The sequence below is a fragment of the Cariama cristata genome, unplaced genomic scaffold, assembly GCF_000690535.1.
Source record: "Cariama cristata isolate BGI_N322 unplaced genomic scaffold, ASM69053v1 scaffold21359, whole genome shotgun sequence".
In the NCBI taxonomy this organism is placed as follows: Eukaryota; Metazoa; Chordata; class Aves; order Cariamiformes; family Cariamidae; genus Cariama; species Cariama cristata.
Window position 1 is genome coordinate 16,934 of NW_009636576.1, and position 18,691 is coordinate 35,624.

An 18,691-nucleotide genomic window follows, 5' to 3' on the forward strand; every position below is an offset into this window, starting at 1 on the left:
AAGCCAACAGCCTATGAAGTCCCCCAGAACTGTCAAAACAAACCCAAAATTTAATGAAATCCATCAGCTGTAATATGTTCTGTTGTAGAGCTTTTGTCTTATGACTGTCTTGTTCAAATGATCCTGAACTTGTAAGTTTATTCAAAACTGAGAATTGTCATTTCATAAGAATCTTTGGAAACATCGGGAGAATTGATTTATCTAATTAGGAAATATTTTTTTCCTTCAGCAGAGCTGATGTTGACTGCAGCGTGCGTGTTTTTCCTGCTCAGGTATCTCTTCCTTATGCATTCAACTTCTTTACTGGAAAGATTCCTCCAGTCCTTCCTCCTGTCTGTTAGGTTCTCAGTTGCACCTGGAACACAAACAAGAAGCTCTGGTATCTAAGGGATCTGACCACTTGTTTGGTGTGTGCAGGAACAGCATTAAAGAAGCTACTGCTGTTGTCTGGCGAGGAAGAGGCTTGAAGCTAGGGCTCCTAGTGTGTGTGTGTGTTTGTGTAGATATAAATGTATTTAATGAAGTGTTTAGATGATCACATTCTGTATTTGAAGAAGAACAAATTTGGAAGTTTCTAAATAGTTTGTGAAAGAGACTTCTCGCTTCCCAGCTAGCTACTTTTAGGCAAAGTAGGTTGATCTCTTCACAACCTCCATATTAAATCAGATCATGGATCATCCTTTCACTCTGCTTCAGTTCACCATTCTCACCAGTTACAGTATTGTGTACTTGTAATTGCCCTTGGTCAGCCTAGGACTGTAGGCCATTGTTCTCTTAGCCTTTTAATATCCAGGTTTTGTGTAAACCAGTCTGGCTGTAGTATCAAAGGACTCTAATCTGAATGCTTTTGTGAGATTTAAATACATGAGTAATTTTGTGCTCCATAATAACACACATATTTCTGCTCTTTGAGATGTAAGATGGTCATACAATGTATTGATGTAGGATTTAATGAGCAACTGGTCTGATCATATCTGCGAATCATGTCTTGAAAAGACATGTATATGTAGATAAAAACAGTACTGATCTTGTGCCATCATCCAGTAGAAAATAAAGGTCTGCTGATTTGTGACAATTCATAACACATCTGCAAAGGAATCTGATGTGCATTTGTTGGGGGAGTGCGCCACCAGAAATTCAGAAAAACTGGAAAGCTTGTCTTTACAATCTTCTAAGATGAGATGGGGAAATTTCAGCTCCATAAAGGGAAAAACCTAAATATTTCTGTGCAAGTGCTATGATGTAGATGTAATAAATCTTCTGAATTGTAGGCAAATAATTTCAAGAGATAGTGTTACATAAATCTCTCAAATAACAGAGATGAGATTGAGGCAGGTAATGTGATGAGAGATTTAAAATTACTGATACGATGTTTTTGAGGAATGAGTGAGTATAATAAAGAGGAAGGTGAGAATATTACAAAAGGGTTTTACTAAGTGTGTAGTGACATATGCATCGAAATGATACATGATGGACTTCATACATACCGAAGATGATCGTGTATTTCACAAGATCTCAAGGAAGGGTCATATGGTCTTTCTACAGTTCTGCATGCTTCACACAAAGCCATCCATTTGAAAATGACCAGTGCTTGTTGGTCCTATAGTTGGGAAGATACAAGTTTATATTTTAAAAAATGTTTGTAAGGAAGCAGAATATGAACCTTGAAAGGAAAGACACATGCTATGTGATGTAATGAAGTAGATTTTAGTTTTAGTATCCATTTATTAGTGGGTAAGTAAGAAGAACTATTATCTTCTCTAGAAGTAATAAAAATTTCAGTCAGTTCTAATTCTGCTTAACTTCCCCCTCAGTTTTGGTTCAATAGAATAAGCCAAACTCATTGTTGAAACAAATTCTATTGAAACTCAGAAACATTCCATGGCAACATATCTGTTTTGTTAATTTTCACTGAAGTACAAAATGATCCACGGAAACACAGACTGTAGTACACCAGCGTGCAGAGGGAATTTCTGCCATGTTTTTGACTGGTTTCCCACCATCCATCTAGTGACATGCTGTCCAAGCTTCCTGTGTTGTGGGACATTTCTCTGAAACTAGGGACCGGACCATTGTGTCTTCAGCAAGTTTCCCTACTTTTCAAGGGCAGTCTTGATACTTTCATTTTCCTGACGCAGATTGGTCCATATACTTGGCAGTTGCTGAGCCTTGGCAGTTGCTGATCCTGGAAGCTCCACAGCTGTTGAATAGAACTCACATTTGTTTCATTCAGCTTCTGTCCCATGACAAAGTTTATTTCAAAATTATATGGTTTCTCAAAAATTCTGTCCTTTGGTATTTTGAAAAATGTGGTTTGTTTCAAATTGACAATGATATCAAATTCCAGCTTGTTGAAATTATCTGCAACCTGGAAGCTCTATGGTTTTGTCATCTTTGTACATGGGTTTATTATATCAAATTATATTTTGGTGGTGCTGTGAGTTTTCTTTGGTGTGAAGAATTCGGTATAAACATGGAAAGAAAAATCTGTCAAACTGCTAATAGACTAGAGTGAATGATGCTGTAGAGTATAGTGTTGATACACTGAAGGGAGAAAATGAGATGGCTGAAAAAGCAGGCAGTAAAGGAATGTGTGATCTCAATACAAAACAAAGGTGAGCAAAAATAGAGCTCATTATAGAATTTCTTTTCTAGCTTACTAAATATTCATATTTACAGTTAGTAAAAGTTTAGAAAAAATACTAGGTGGAACATTTTGTTTTCTGTAAATAAGAAAAAGGATGAGGAATGCTGAAGTTGTGCTATTTAAGTTAATTACACTAGGGACTATGAATGGAGGCAATTTTTGGTCACATAAAAATCTAGATAGCTTTTAGTTAGAACATAGTGGTTCCTAAACCAGGCAATAATAAATTAAATGATTGGCATGTAAAAGTATCAACAAAAATTATAAGCTGTCCATCTGTGTAGAGGCTAGTCATACCGTAGTACCTTAAGGCCTGTATCTATTCACTGGGAATCACCACAGCTCATTATTTCCGTTGTCCTCAGAAGGAAATACATGACTTGTCTGTTTTGAACACAAAGCAGAACCAAACTCTGACACTTCAACTTCCTCCACTCTTCCCTTCTCCTTACTGAGGTTTCCTGTGTGTCTTACCTCCTACTCTTACCTCTCTAGGTCCTTTTTAACGTCTCCTTTGTCTTCTGTCTTTGAGGATGTCGCTAACTGCAGTCTAACGTATTAACTTCCCTCATACTTACCCGGGTTTCTGAGTGGGTGTTACAGATCAGAATACACTCTGGGTTGTCAGACTCTGTATAGATGTCCAGTTTGAAGATGGCTTAGTTTATGCCTGTGGGAGATGAAGTCACATTCTTTGTGATGGAAGGACTTAAATGTACCGTTGTCATGTTTCTTTACCTGGAAAAGTTGGCTACTGACTTAACTTCAACTTTCCCTTGGGGAGTTGATCCAAAGTGGAGCAGATTCTATATTCACATAGAAGGCAATCAGGAATAAAGCAAATTTCAATAGCAACAGTAATTTAACACATAGCTACCAGAACACAAAGTCTGAGCATAATTTCCCCATACCATCATAAAAGCACTCTGAAATTCCAAATGATCATAACATAACACTTTTTTGCATGGTCTGTAGGAGTCTGCAAGTTTTCTTCTCAACATGTAATGAAAATGAAATTTGTAAGCGTAAATTAATTGATAGCTGTCAAAATAGTAAATAAAAATTTCAATGCTGACCAGGATGTGTTAGACATTATAGGCTTTGCTTTTGAAGTTACTTTTAAGTGAGTAGTTAGCAACCATTGATAAATGCAACTGGTCCTTTCTGTTGGGGATGTGGACTAGGCATTGTCTTCTTCACACCAGTATGTGTGGTTCTCAGCACGGTAATGCTGTGTTTGGAGACAACCCAACAATTGTGTTTGGTAGCAAGGGCAGCAGATCGCTTGCTTCAGAACACTGGCAAAAAGAACATCTTAAACTGTAGTTCCAGAGACAGCATCATGTTTATTTTAATTTCTACAAATTGTCCAGAATGTTCACATTGGTCAATGCAGCCCTGTTCATTGCGGGTCGTACATATCTCAGAAACCCCTTCTCTTCTTCCCTGCCATTGTAGGTAAAGTTAGCTCAGCTGTTGAGAAACTGTTATTTTAAAACTAAATCGAAGGTTTTGGTAATAGATAATGAGTAGGAAACTGGCAGCTCAGGACTGTGTTTCCCAAAGATTGGGTTTGTTTACTTTTAAGTATTGGAATAAAGATTATAAGCTGTAGAGCATAAGCAATAGGGATGTATTTTGTTTTGCTGTTTTTATGAACTGTTATCTACACTTTGATTTTTTAAAAAAATTGTATATACGTGTTGTTTTAAAAGCTTTATCTGAAATATTTGTTTTTTCTTTTTGATAAAATGACTAACAAAACCAAAAGTACTAGTTACTCATTTTAATTTTAACATTTTTCCTTCTTGGTCCCTAGGACACACAATTCTATTTTGTAACTGAAATACCTTCATATGCAGTATTTTTAGTACATTTTTCTGTTATTGCATTATCTTTAATATTTTTAATTGTTAATATTAATTATTCCTGTTTACCAATTAATTCAATTGCAAGAATCATCCCAAGTATACATTTGTTCATAGATGTTTTCATTTTTCCTTCACAATGACCAAAGGAAATATTTCCAGCTGTTAAAATAGGAGAATAGTTAAGTAATTTCCACTCAAGGTACTTGAGCTCGTAAACTCATTGTGCAGCTTTTTTTCTACTGTAGGAAACTGAACTACCAAATCTAAACTTCATCTATATATCTGTGTATATTTAGTGCCAAGGTCAATAGAGCATCCTAAATGGGATTGGAGGACAAAACCGGAGAACCATGATTTTGATGAACTAAATCATATTCTTCAAGAGAGCAAAAAACTTGGAAAAGCCCTTGAGAATCTATCTCGCAGTAAGTTGATTGATTTTAGTTTTTGAATGTAACCATGCAGCCTGCATTGTAATTTGGAAGTATATATCAAGAAGGTGGTCTTCTATTCAATGAAGACCAAGTTTGTTGACATCAGCAGTTACATTCCTGTTGATGAGGTTTACAGAATGTCTGAGATAATTTAGCAGCTCTCCTGCTGACTGAAAATACTTCCCCTGCACCTCCCTTTTTATTGCATTAGTTTTCTGCCAGTTTAGTGAGCTGAATTAGAGATCAACACAAGAGGCTGGTTTAATGAAAACGGTGGGAACACGCAGCAGTGAGACTGCTCCTTTGGGTGGTAGCAGTTAGATTGCATTAACCTTTGTGAAACCTTAACCTCATTGATGGAGATCAGACCTGTCATTGAAAAACAATTAGGTATTTTGTATCCTTGACCCCAATTAATTCTGTATGGTTTTCAAAAGCAATTCAAATAAATATTTTAAAGCATCTCAAATAAATACTCAAAAACATGGTAGCCAATTATTTCATAACAAAACCCAAGTATTATCCCTTAAAAGACATAGTCAAATAGGAGCAGTGTTTAAAAATATCAGGCTCATGTAAGGAGTAGCTCTGAGAATTGCTGGATATGATGAGGAATAGCTTTTTTATTATTATTTTCCTGTAGAAGAGAATTCTGAAATACTTTGGTGGGAGCAGGCAGTACTAACAATGATCAAAGTATGAAAAGTACTCTCTGCCACGGTACATGAAAACTAAGTATGGTGTGGTCTGGCAGGCATTTGAATGAGAAATATTTTCTTCCTCCTCATTAAATTTTATTCATGGCACTTCTTGATTCAGTGGAGATATTGTAGATGGTTAGGTCAGAAACAGAGCTGAATGAAGAATCTGTTTTGTGGAGAATTTTGAGATTCAGCGTTTTTCCAAATTGTGTCAAGTACCCAGAACTAGTTTGCCCAGATTCCCTCTCTCCCAAATGTTTTAGGTTGATCACAACAATTATATTCTGAGCAATTTTCATATTTATATTAATTATAGTAGTATAGTTACAGGGCTCTTTTCAAATACATTTCTAGTAAATTGGTCTATCTGCCTCTAAGGAGCTAAACTACCTCCAATCAGGGTCTCTGATTTGCAGCCCCACTGTTGCCTGACTGTGTTACTGTGGTGGATGCGAGTGTCATTTTCAAGCCTTTCTCCTTTAGAGACTTGTAACCAATCTTAACACAGATACAGAAACAATTTGTTTTCAATTTCAGAAAGGGTTATTTATTCACTATTTGGAGATACAAACCAATCAGATGTGAGAGTTCAAAAATAAAGGACTAAATCCTCTCTTCAATCCTACATCTTTGTCTTTCCTTCTCAATATTATGTAGGTTCCACTAAGCTCTGGCTTGCTTATACCTAAAATACAGTTTGCAGCATTCTGTACCTTTACTTGCCACAGTTTTCTAACTGGAGTGCGAAACACTGCAGCTCTTCTGGGTCCTATGCTTGGACTGGAGGTGAATGTACCTGGTCAGTGTTGTTGGAGTCAGGTTTTCATAGTTATTTCACAAATTAAGCATTCTTCACTATTTCTTTCTAGTACTTGATGTTTTCTGATGATTTATCAAGATAATACGGAATCGTAATCCTGTCCCCCAGAGTGCTTTAAATCACTTGCAGCCTGATACTCAGTTCACTTTCATGAATGTGCTCTCTATTTCTTCATCCAGATCATTAATGGAAATATTGTCAGACCTCTTCATGATTCCATTTCAGATCTGACAACCAGCTCTTGAAAGCTACTCAGTAAGTGCATTTTTTCCCACCAGATGTTTGTCTACCTTGCAGTGATTTCACCTAGAATGTAATTCTCTAATTTGTTTACTGGAGTATCATCTAGGGCAGCAAAAAAAGTCTTATTATAGCTGAAGTATTTTACATCTACTTCCTCCTCTTGTCCACTAGGCAAGTTTCTCAGTTGAGAAAGCAATTAAACTGATTTGATGCGATTCATTCTTGATAAATTCATGTCAGCTGGTTCTTATTACCTTTCCTATCAATTAGGTATTGATAAATTCTTTATTTAACAATTTTGTCAAATATTCTTGCTGCTGTCAGATTCAGGTTTGCTGGTTGGTAGTTCCCCACATGTTCCCTTTTTCTTTTCCAAAGAAAGATATGGTATTTGCCCTTTTCTGTTCTCTCCATTCCTGAAAGACAGTTGCTAATGGATTACAGGTTTCTTCAGCTAGTTAGTTAAGAACTCTAGAGTGAATTTCACAAGATTCTGCCAACTTGAGTGTATCGAGGTCATCAGAATATCTTTCAGCTTTCTGTTATCTGACTTGCAGTTTTTCCTCTTAAAATCACTAGCGTTAAGCATCTGGCCACAATTAATTTTTTTGTAAAGACTGGAGCAGTGAAGGTATTGATCACTGGGATTTCTTTGTATCATCTGTTATTTGCTTTCCCTCTCTTTGGTGTAATAGTTCTGTATTTTACTTTGTCCTCTTTTCCTAGTATATTTATAGTATCTTTTCTTGTGGCTTTTTTTGTTCTTTGATACTTGTTACTAGTTTTGCACTTTAGCCTTTTTGGTTGTGTCATTTAAACACTTCCATCAGATTAATTCTAAGCTGTATGTCCTTGTTTCCAGTTTTTGTACTCCTGATTTTTAGATCATTTCAGGAAATAAATCTGTTCTGTGCTGTGATTTCCTACATGTTAGGATGATATAAAAATTCGAAATGAAAAATGTGAAAAGTTTGGCAAAAAAGAAAAGATATAATTTTGAAAATAAATGTGATGTTATTGTTTTCCCAAAGGAAGAGTATAGATTGCACTTCGAAAATATTTTAAAGGGTTTCAATGAATAGCCACATCTAGAACTTTAAAAGTATAAGACACGTGAAACTCATTCTGTGCTGTACCCAAGCGAGCATCCCGTGTGGTGAATTTTACAAAAGCTGTGACAAGGTCTCGTAACTACCTTCTCCAGTGTTAGTGCCTGTTTTGGGCAGGCTGGTCAGTGCTTTTGGGTCTACAAGCGTGTCTGTAAAGTCTGTGAGTCTAATGCTACATTTGATACTAATCTTGTTTTGAAGCAGTATGGGACAGGCACCGGGCTCAACAAATAGTTGAGTACGCAAATAATCACAACGTACTATCAATGGCATTTTACAGCACCCTTTCATTTCATTCTTCAGTATTTTAATAGGGAAGAGCACCACATAAAACCGGATGTTTGAAGTTAAATGAATTTTCCATCAAGTCCTGGAATTAATTTCCACTTTTAAAGATAAGCTTTCGATCTTGTAGTGAGTTTCCAGGACTTCATTGTCTGCTATGCAGCTGACACAGCCTGTGAATTAAACTCTAATTTCCATTGCTTCATTCACTATGAGGTCTAGATACCTGCTTTGAGACAAACCTTTGGACTTCACATGAAATTAGAACTGCCTGAAAGCTTTGGAAGGTGAGGCTCAGGCACTTGGATGTCTGGTCTCTCCTATGCTCAGTCCTCCTAATGATTACAACTGAACTTCCTAATATTTGGAGCCCTCCTCCCAAGCCCCATCGAGACAACATACGAGTAATTCTGTGCTACAGTAGGTCTGAGAAACCAAAAGTGACTTCACACTCAGTGTCAAAAGTATCTTAGGAGTTTTGAGAGACTGGAAAGAGTATTGCCACAGTTACAGTCTAAGTGCATTGGAGCTTGGTGATTTAAGTACACCATTTTCCAGAGGCCTACCCATGTGGGACGACTGGGTTTTGTTTGCTTCTCCAATCAACTGTGTGTCAGTGAAGTGGATTTTGAACTATCAAGTCAACTACTTAGGGGAGATTTTGGTTTATGAAGCAACATGCAGGAATATACTGAATTTCCCTTGTGAAAGTTTCATTTTCTTCAACTGCAAGGTCTCTTATCTTTACTGCTGTCATCCTTCTTCCTCAGCTGATCATAAGTAGGAAGAGTTCCATGCAGTTTCAAATGTATGCTCTTGTGTTTTTCCTTCTGGCCTGTCTGCCTCTTTAAGAGAGTTAACTGTCTCCTGTATAGCTAAGGATCTTGCTCGTGAATATACCTTTCTTCACCCCCCATCTTTCAGGGGTGGAAAAATAACTAACATGAGATGGAAAATAGTGAATTATGAGTGGGAAATGAATTACTGGAAATGAATTACTGAGTGGGAAAAACAAGAACTAAACGAGCAAGAGCTTGCTGTAAAATAATGTGAAGTCTACCTGCTTTGTGAACAACCTTACGTCTTTTATATGAACAGTTAAGGATTATAGTGCATATTGAAATTGTGTGTGTATTGGATGTTTCAATTTATAGATGATAACAGCATTTGATGACACTTACTGTGTTCTACTGTGAGACAGGTGCTTCTTCACAGCTAAGCATAGCCTTTCAACAGAGAGAACCAACATTTTGTTAGTAATGTGTGAATCCTTGTTAAGGCCAGGTGTACAGTACAAATCAGAGGGGAAGAAACAAATTTATCATGCTTTGAATTCCATTGACATTCTAAGGTCAGAAAATGGTAGTAAGTTAACATTAACCAAAGCTATTTGGTAGCCAATCCAAGTCAGTTGGTTGGAGGGAATCCCAGAAGTAGTGGTATCTAGCTATAACCAATAGGAAAAAAGTACTCTTTTGTTTCTTAATTTGGGAGTAATCAATAAATAAATAATTAAGTAGTAAATAAGGAAGCCATCTGCAATCTAGTAGGAAATATTGCTGGAAACCATAAAGAATCACAGATTAGTTAAGGTTGGAAGGGACCTCTGGAGCTCATCTGGTCTAAACCCCCTGCTCAAGCAAGGCCGCCTAGAGCCAGCTGTCCAGGACCATATCCATGGCTCTTGAATATCTCCAAGAATGAAAGAGCTCTGAGTCTCTCTGGAGTATCTCAAACAGTTGTTTCTCATAATGTTAGAATTTGTTGATGTTGTTTATGCATAGCTTAAGATAGACAAGCATGATCTTACCCCTTTAAGAAAAAGATAAAATAATGAAATGTAAAAGCCTATGTTCTGTTTTTCTTTTATGGGGAAGAAGATAAGCAATGTGAGTAAAACCGTCGTAATAATAAGGGTAGAACTCGTTCAAAAAAAGATCAGAATATGTTAACAGACCACTAAAATCATGTCCTCGGTTTTGTGGATGAACCTGCAAGTATGTGGGATGCGAGAAGTTTAATATATACATCATGAACTATTTCAATGCATTTAGCAGTCTCTGAAACACAGTCGAATGGGGTTTCATTTAGAAGCTTTTACACTACAGGAAACATATTAATGGTTTACATTGCAGTTATGGAAGATATACTTGAATGGAATGCCACTAACATTTATCAGAGACCTGTGAATTTTCCTACTGAAACCAGGCATTTCTGGTGCTGGTGATATAACTACAAATACACACCTGTATGACACGTAACTAGACTTTTATCAATCACCTCATGAGGGGCATTGTTTTAAGACATAATACTTCAGTATTTTTCTTTCAGTCGTACACAGTTGTTGATCTGAAATGGAATTTAGTCTGTAAAAATGACTTATCCGTGATCAATTGAGCATCTAGCCCTCAATGTGTTCTGCTAATTGAACCACAAAACTAGTCGTCAGTATTCTGTAGAGGATTTTTCCTTTCTTCTGTTCAGGCTGAACTTTAAAATCCTGTTATTCTTGTGTGAGATCAATGTTTGTGATTTATTTTGAGATTGACATTTTTAGATAAGCTCAATCAAACCTTTAAGGAAGATAATTTTATCTCAGTAGTGCAGCTGTTATCCGATACTGCCTTTACTCATAACATCCATTTGCTTTTAGTGTGATGTATGAGTAATAATACAAAATAATGATATTTTCTGAGATTGAAACAGGAAGAAAGTGGACATAATTATTGCTATTCAATTATAAAGTGGGGCTTATATGGCTGGGAGATCACTGCTACTTCAGTTGTAAGTATCTTTTGCCTACAGATGTTAAATTTTGAATTACCTTTGTGGAGATATTTGCCATTCTCATCTAGCCTACTCTAAGTTTCAGGACTATGGTCTCTTTTTGAGTTACAGTGTCCTTTTCTGGAAAAGTATTGGGCTGCTAAAAGTTTCCGTAATGCTGTTGCGGAACTGGGGTTTGTTTGATTGTCATCTCAGATATGGTCCTTTCTAGTTCTTAGAAGAAAGGAGTTGGCATTCATGGGGTGGTAGAAGGGTGAGCTATGACTCTGTCTTTGGTTACTGGCTGTTGCGGACGACTCACCTTAACCAACCTAATGCAGCGTACGCCTTTCCCTAAAATCAAGAGTTCCAAAAGGTTCTGCAGTGTTAATTATTCTCTTCTGAGATGACCTTGGCCTAGGAGAGTTTCTGGGACATAACATTTGGTGGGTACTTTGCATTTTATTTCTCTCTGTTTGCCTAATTCATTACTTACCAAACCTAATACTGAAACCTGTATTCTCCAGTGGAGCCACTCAGAAATTTGGATATGGAAATGCTGCAAGTCTAAAGCACGGATTCTTTTGCTGGGAATTAATTATTTTTATTTTTTTAAAGCCACCATGGGGAGGAGAGATAAATCCATGTTTCCTAGATAGCGACTATACTGTGTGCTGGTATGTTAATGTGTGGTGCCTTATAGATGATGCTGTTTCCCTTGTTCTTTTATGGCTAGATGTTAGGAGGAATATTACCCTAATAATATAAGGACATATGTCTCACTGGCAAGAACTCTGAGATTTCAATTCAATATGCCTTCACAGAAAATCTGAGTTACTACTGGAGGAAATATGTCTGATTTTGAAAGTTGTAAAGTGACTCAATATAAATAAAGGAAATAGTACAAGAATGTCTATTATATCTATTATAAAGTTCCCATACAGAAATGACTGAGCTGGTTTGGTTCTTGTGTATGTATTTTCTGGGGGAAATGTTTTGTTTGGTGCAACTAGAGCAACCATTTTATGTCCTTTATATCCAAGGATGGTGTGAAATAAATAATTTCAATTTACTGTGTGTTTAATATGTGGTGCAAACAGGCATAGGGGCTAAATTTTACTGTGCTGCCGGCTGCAGTATGGCACGAGGTTTTGCCGTGGGAAATGCAAGTACATCTGAGATGGCCTGTCCCACTAGTAAGGGAACATATGCTTCCCCCGATTTACAATGGATAGGAGAATGCGTTGCGATGATTAACTGCCGGGCAGTTGTTACATGATACAATACTCCTGTGTTCATGTTCAAAGTTGCAGTATTAATAATGGTAGAATAATAATGCTGTTTCTGTCCTGGAGTTTGTTACAGAACCTGTGATGCACTATGAGGTTGACAGTCCAGCCATCCACAAGTTCCCTGGCCTAGACCGATCCTGAGAATGAATTTTGCCAAGTTAATCAGAGTTGCATTGGGGTTGTCTTAGCATGTCTCAACTCTGTATGTCAAAACCTGTATGTCAAATCCAGAAAGCTTTGTTTGCCAAGTAAGAAAGCTGGCTGTTGGGAGCTCTGTGGCCATCTTCTGGATGTTCGGGAAAATGTATAAGCTATTTGCTCCCATTGAGCTGAATAATGGTAGTCCGACATACATTAAAGGAGTAGCATTTTATTTTCTTATGACTGAGTACACGTTAGACTTGTCAGATGTACCTTGTGCATTTAGAAAAATGGAAGTCTTAAAAAAATCTCAACTAATTTTTTTTTGGTGTTATCTATTCCTATAATTACTTAAGGACCATAAATAAAAGCAAAAATGGTACATGTCTCTGAAGTTTAACAACTTTCATTCTTGTTGAACACCTGCTCTATAATTTCACATGTGTGTAGCGTATGAAGATACTGCAAGTTTTTAAGCTGCTGTAAAGCTGATCAGGAGTAATGCAACAGGCAGGGATTTTATGACTTGCCATTTCAAAAAGACCTGAACTTGTCTGGTGCCTACTGTTTTGAAAATTAATTTTATGCTGTTGAATTGAGAGAATCAACATTTCTTCACTCTTCAGAGAGGAATAATACCACTGGGTGGAGAGGCATTAGGTACTGGATTAATTGTATTTGTTGCAGGAGAGCAGCAACCACTCAAACTGTTCTGCTAAGAGCTAGGCATTTTTAAGACTCATGGAATTGTTACTAACAGTGTTCATTTTTCTTTTGAAAGAAAATTAATTTCCTTGTAAGGTAGGAATTAAGCAGAATGTCCTAAGCGGGAAGTCTTTACTGTGGAAGATACTCATTCTAGACTCAAAAGGGATTTAATTTCATTAAAACGTGGTGCAGATACATTTTGGGAGGTGGCTTTTTTATCAAAGAAGATGCTATAATGCTGTAATGATCATCATCTTTATTTCTACATTCTTAGTATTGTGCTGCTGCAGATTGCCATAGGGATAGAAAATTTAGAACAGAAATCTAAGAAAACAGTGTAAAGAATAGTTTTAATAATCCATGCTAATTTTAAAAAAAGGCATGACAAACAACTGTTTTAATATTTTAGGTATAAAAAAGCCATAAGCTACATGACTAATACAGTGAGATATGCTTTTGGGCAATCTGCTTAATGTAGCCATGATAATAGTAATTAAAGTATAATAAGTATTAATAAGTTGCATTGTTATTACATTGTCTGGTAGTCATGTTTCATTTAATTCTAGCCTGCCAGACCTTTCTTGCAATCAGAGAGTATGTTGTTCTTCCAGTTCTCTTCAAAAACCAAGCTATTGACAGGATGAAAGTGTTCCAGTTGAGAGAGGCTGTGCCAGCACGAACAGCCCCACTCCAGATTTGTTGCTGATCAGAGAGGGCAGCAGTTGTGGCTGTGGAGCATTTCTGAAGGACCATGAAAGCATGTTCTGACCACTTACTTCATTGTTCCAGCACCGAGGGTCATTACACTCCACAGTAGAAACAAGTGCCCTGAATCTGCCTGTGTAATTCACCAGACAGCTGAGTGGGCTGGGTACTTGTGATGCCTGATGAAAATTCCGCACCCTTAATTACTTGTAAAAGGGAGGATTTTTAAAGACATAAAATTGGCAGTTAGGTACCTAACTAATTCCCACTGTAAACCTTGTCTGTGAGCCTTAGCTGATGGTGGGAAGCAAACCTCTCACCCCATTAGTCGGAACACTGCACTTTCTCATTGCAAAAAGAAAGAATGGTAGGACTATTGTATAGTTGTCAATCATAGTATGATATAAAACTAGAACAAGTGTTGTCTGTGGGAAACAGCTGCTATGAGAGAAAGGGCAAAGCATATTCCTTTATTTCTGAAGGATTTGCCTTTGACATTAGAAGACCTCCCCCAACAAAGGCAGAACTTTTTCAAGAGTCCTCCTCTTATCCGCTGCACAGTGACTTGAGGCAGAGCAGTGACGAAGCAGCCCTAAAATGTCTATTCTCTACATTCACCATCATGCAGAGTCAGGCTTTAAATGCTTTAAGCTGAGAGAAGTCAGAAACAGTTGTTGCTAATAACTTACACTCTAACAAAGCCATTGGAGTCAAGGTTGAATAAACTAGATGTGTCAGTTTTTCTGGTGTTAGAGCTTTTTGGTGATTAGGATTAAGTTGTGATGAAAAAAGGTTACAGTTTGAGGAAGTGACTAAATAGTTAGGTAAAAAGTTTTTAGTGTATGGACATTTTGGCTACACCTATGGATGTTTTGCTTAAACCTGAAACACAGCTGTTTCCATTTAGAGTAGTCTCATGGAAAGGGCTGTCTCTTTGTCTCTAGTATTCTGTGATTTTACAATGACATTTTCCTATTTAGAATATATAAAAATTAAAATTTGTATTTCCTCTTTTACCTTGTATGAAAACCAGAGAGAAAAAAGTGAAAATAACTGTACAAGGTACAGAGAGCATCAGCCAGTTATTTGTTGCCAAATATACAAAACAAGTGAAAAGAGGGTTTTCTTTTTGAAAAATGCTGATCTCTGGATATTAACAATTACATGAACTGGAGATAGCAACCATTCTTACCATTACTTTGTAAAAATTCAACTATTTTGATTTGCCAATGTATTACTTGAAAATAAATGACAGTGACCTATTTGACTACCGAAAAGTGAGGAGTGTCTGAGGGTTAAGAGAACAACAGAAATCCTAAATACACCTGTATGATAATTACGACTATCTCCAGTTGCGTTCTGAGGATTCTGGATTAAGGTGTTTTGGGTTTTTTTACTGTTATGGTAAATATGCAATGGGTTTAAGTTTTTGAGGAACTGCTTTGTGAAAACTGGAGTCCATATTATTCCACCTGAGATCTACACCCAAAAAATTGCCTCACTGTTGTGATTTTCTGCCTACTGCATGCAGTGTGCAAGTCCCCCCTCCTTTCAACTTCAGCTGTGATATTTTATCAGTTTGACAACTGCAAAGGAAAATTGGTAAGAGTGGGCACACACTAAATGTGTGGTGCGGTAGTATCTTGGAAGAAAACGAGAAGCTTTTTTTCCACCCACCTTTTTATGGGTTGGTTTATCTTGGTCTCTCCTAATGGAGTTGTATTATCAGTAACTAATTGAGTTTTGTTAACATTAATGGGGCTCAAACCATAACATAAAGATCTTGTATGACTGACAGTACGGTAAATCCTGCCTCCAGAAGAATCATCATGCCAAGATTACTGTAACAAGCTCCTTAAGAAATTTCTTCCCAAGAATTCTTTTCTTTTCTCTTGATACCAGATCAGATAGAGAGATGTAAAAAGGATTTACAGGTTTAATTCTGTGATTGCAAAGATAAAAGTTTTCTAAACTTTAAAAATCTTATTTTGGCAATGTGTCCTCAGAAACTGCTATCTGTCTACATACTTATCTAAGAAATACAGTTAGTTTTGGTGTCTTGCAACTGTTTGCAATTTAGTAAAGCAGAAATCTGAGGCATTCTGGTCAATTCAATTACTCAGCTTAGTCTTCTCTAAATTCAGAGTAAATTCTGGGGACCCAATGGGACTCATAAAAAAAAAAAAAAAGCATTTTACTAAAACCACTCCTTTAGATTATGGATGTTTTTAAATTTTATATGCTTGTGTGTAACATAATCAGAGAAGTTAGCAGAGCTTTTTGTGTGAGGCATATAGTTGTACGTACAGTTTTTCCCATTTGATACTTCCAGTACTGAGCTTTGATTAGCAACGTAGGCAGTTGAATAGTAAAAGCATTTGGCATTTTTTGGAATAGAGTCTTGGAAATGGAAAGGGTGCCTTTTGTAGTTTCTTTTGTCATACTTGAAAATAAATATTTTTAATGAGTAAGTCTGCACAGGGAAAAATCGCTCTTGTGTCCGCTCCCAAGTTTCAAAGACCCATTCACAGAGCATCTGTGAAAGCAGAAGAAAAGGCAGCCAACCTCCAGTCTGAGGAAGTAAACCCCTATCAAACCAAAATGAACTGTCTTAACATGATGGGAAATTGCTGAGAAAAGGTAGTTTTTCTCTTTAGAGAGAGCATTTGTGATTGTAAAATGGATTGACCTTGGTTATGCAAAATACATCCAATATGATGGAGAGCTGGTTGATGGAAATCAAGCTTTCAAAGTTGAGATAAAGAGAACCTTGAGTTAGGTTTTTACTAACTCCAAGAGTGCGGTTATCTTCTCTCTAGTAAATGGCCATTGAGGATTGAAGAAATTCATAACACATTAAAGTGCTGTTGTATGATTCAGATTGGTGGAACCTGCTGATTATACTGTATGGACATTAGTGTAGTGTCTGGCCTAAATAAAAGTCTGATGTTATTAAAATGGGTTAATTACTATGAGGGATAGAAGGGTTAGGCAAAATGGATCTTTTTCAATATAATCTACTTTAGAACTATTGAATAACTAAAAATAATTCCGTTAACTCCTGGCATATTTCTTATGTGTTGATGACGTCTTAAAATTATGATTGCAGTTCTCCTAGCACTTCACTGTTTTTGAAACAAAAATCGATAGAAGGAAGTCATCTGAGAATTAGCCACATAGAGTTAACGATTGAAAGTATAATAAAAACCCAAAGAATTCATGTAGTTATGGTATACCAAATAATAAGAAATAAAAATGTCATGGAAATAACCTTATATGCTGCAATCTTTAGTGTGATTTTAGAAAGAATAACTCTCCACTCAGCTGATACTACATGTTTTGCAGTATCATTTCTTGCATCCCTTCAAAGAAGTTGTCTTGATAATATGATATGAAATAGAAAACAACTTTCAAGTGTGTGTTCTTCCTATGCATGGGTACTTCTCCACTTTATTTTCACTGCCAGGAGATACTTGTATTTGGTTTTTGAACTGAAGTTCTAACCTGAAAATATTTCTTATCAAACCCCATAGGAACCTGGGAAATATATCAGAATTTTCAACATGCGAGCATTAAATGTATGATTACTTGATCTTTCCATGTAATATGACAGTGGTGTGTAGATGTGTTAAAAATTTTGAGACCAGCTGTGCATATTTAATGTGCTACAGGACAGTCATAATTAAAAGAGTTAGATGACATGATGGAAGTAAACATAGGAAAGCCTCAGGCAGATTTCACTAATGGAACAAAGTGTGATGCGTTGTATGGTACAGCAGTGTGCTGAGACCAACGTGTAAACTTTTCAGATTAAACCTTACTTTTACTTACTGTAGTAAAAGGTATTTATAGAAAGAATGTTTCTAAATCTTTTTTTTTAAAATCTGTTTCATTTTCAGGCATTGCTATTTCTGATGAACTTGATAAGGTAAGATTTACTGTATGGCTAATGAACAGTACAAAAAGACAGATGATTGTGATAATTTTAGGCAATGAGAGCTGCATCTCCTTATCCTGTCATACACACTTCGGTTCTGTTGGGTTCAGAGGAAGTTTGAGTATGGAAAGGTATGTGGGTAAGTACAGTATATGTTGATATATTAAGAGCTTGATCCAGGATGGGCTGTCAGCTATGGAAAAAAAATCTCACTGGGTTTAAGTCCAAGAATCTTGGGTTGTGTTCTTGGTGTCAGAAACCGTTACTCTCAGGGAAATAAGATCAAAGACACAGGAATAAAGCCTAACATAGGAGACATTTTAAAAACTATCTTTCCTTTCTCCTGGTGGAATGAGGGCACGGACTTTTCTGACACAAGTGTATATAGCATACCTCCACTGGGTTCTCCAGGAAAGGCCGTTTAGACAAGATCGATCACTGCTACTGTGCAGTCATATGCATATGGGGCTGCCATTTCAAGACCGTGGCCTTTACGTGTCATTTTGCCCTTGATCTTGCTTTATTGTTCATATTAACAGTATAACAGTTACCTGAATCTTCCTTCCTACTATTTCCTTAACTGCTCAGAAGTGATGAGAAATATGATTAGAAAGTCCTTCCATTAGAACCCTTACCTTTAAGAATACTTATGAAGAACTCCTCTTCATTTGGTTTTGAAAAATAACTATGAAATACTGTAAAAAAGACATTTTGGTGTAGAGCCTGTTATCATGTACTTTTTACATATGTTTTTTAGGAGATACTTCTGTGTTAATTTTGTTAAATGATGATAGATTGTTGTTCAAAAACATTCATGTTTTTTGAATTGAATTATTCGGTATCAAAATTGAGATGAGGAACATGGTTGATAATTTCCTCAGGATGCAGTCTGAGTGGAGAGTTAATATTCTTTTTGTTACCATATACTTTATTGCTTATGATTTAAAATTGGAAAGTGGTAGGGTTTTTTTAGATAAAATTTGACATTATGTTATGCACATTCAATAGCATATATTACCTGACACCTTTACA

At 36.5% G+C, this 18,691-nt stretch overlaps 1 protein-coding gene across 1 annotated transcript in view; it reads left to right on the forward strand.

Annotated features, from left to right (window-relative positions):
* Positions 1-17,650, forward strand: part of LOC104167651 (uncharacterized protein C8orf34-like) — a gene marked incomplete at its 3' end in the record, with an annotated part of 25,647 nt that extends 7,997 nt beyond the window's left edge. The window contains exons 4-5 of the mRNA XM_009707969.1: positions 4,815-4,943; positions 17,622-17,650. Of these exons, the coding sequence (XP_009706271.1) occupies positions 4,815-4,943; positions 17,622-17,650 (158 nt within the window). The remainder of the gene's footprint in view (positions 1-4,814; positions 4,944-17,621) is intronic.
* Between the last annotated feature and the right edge of the window lie 1,041 nt (positions 17,651-18,691).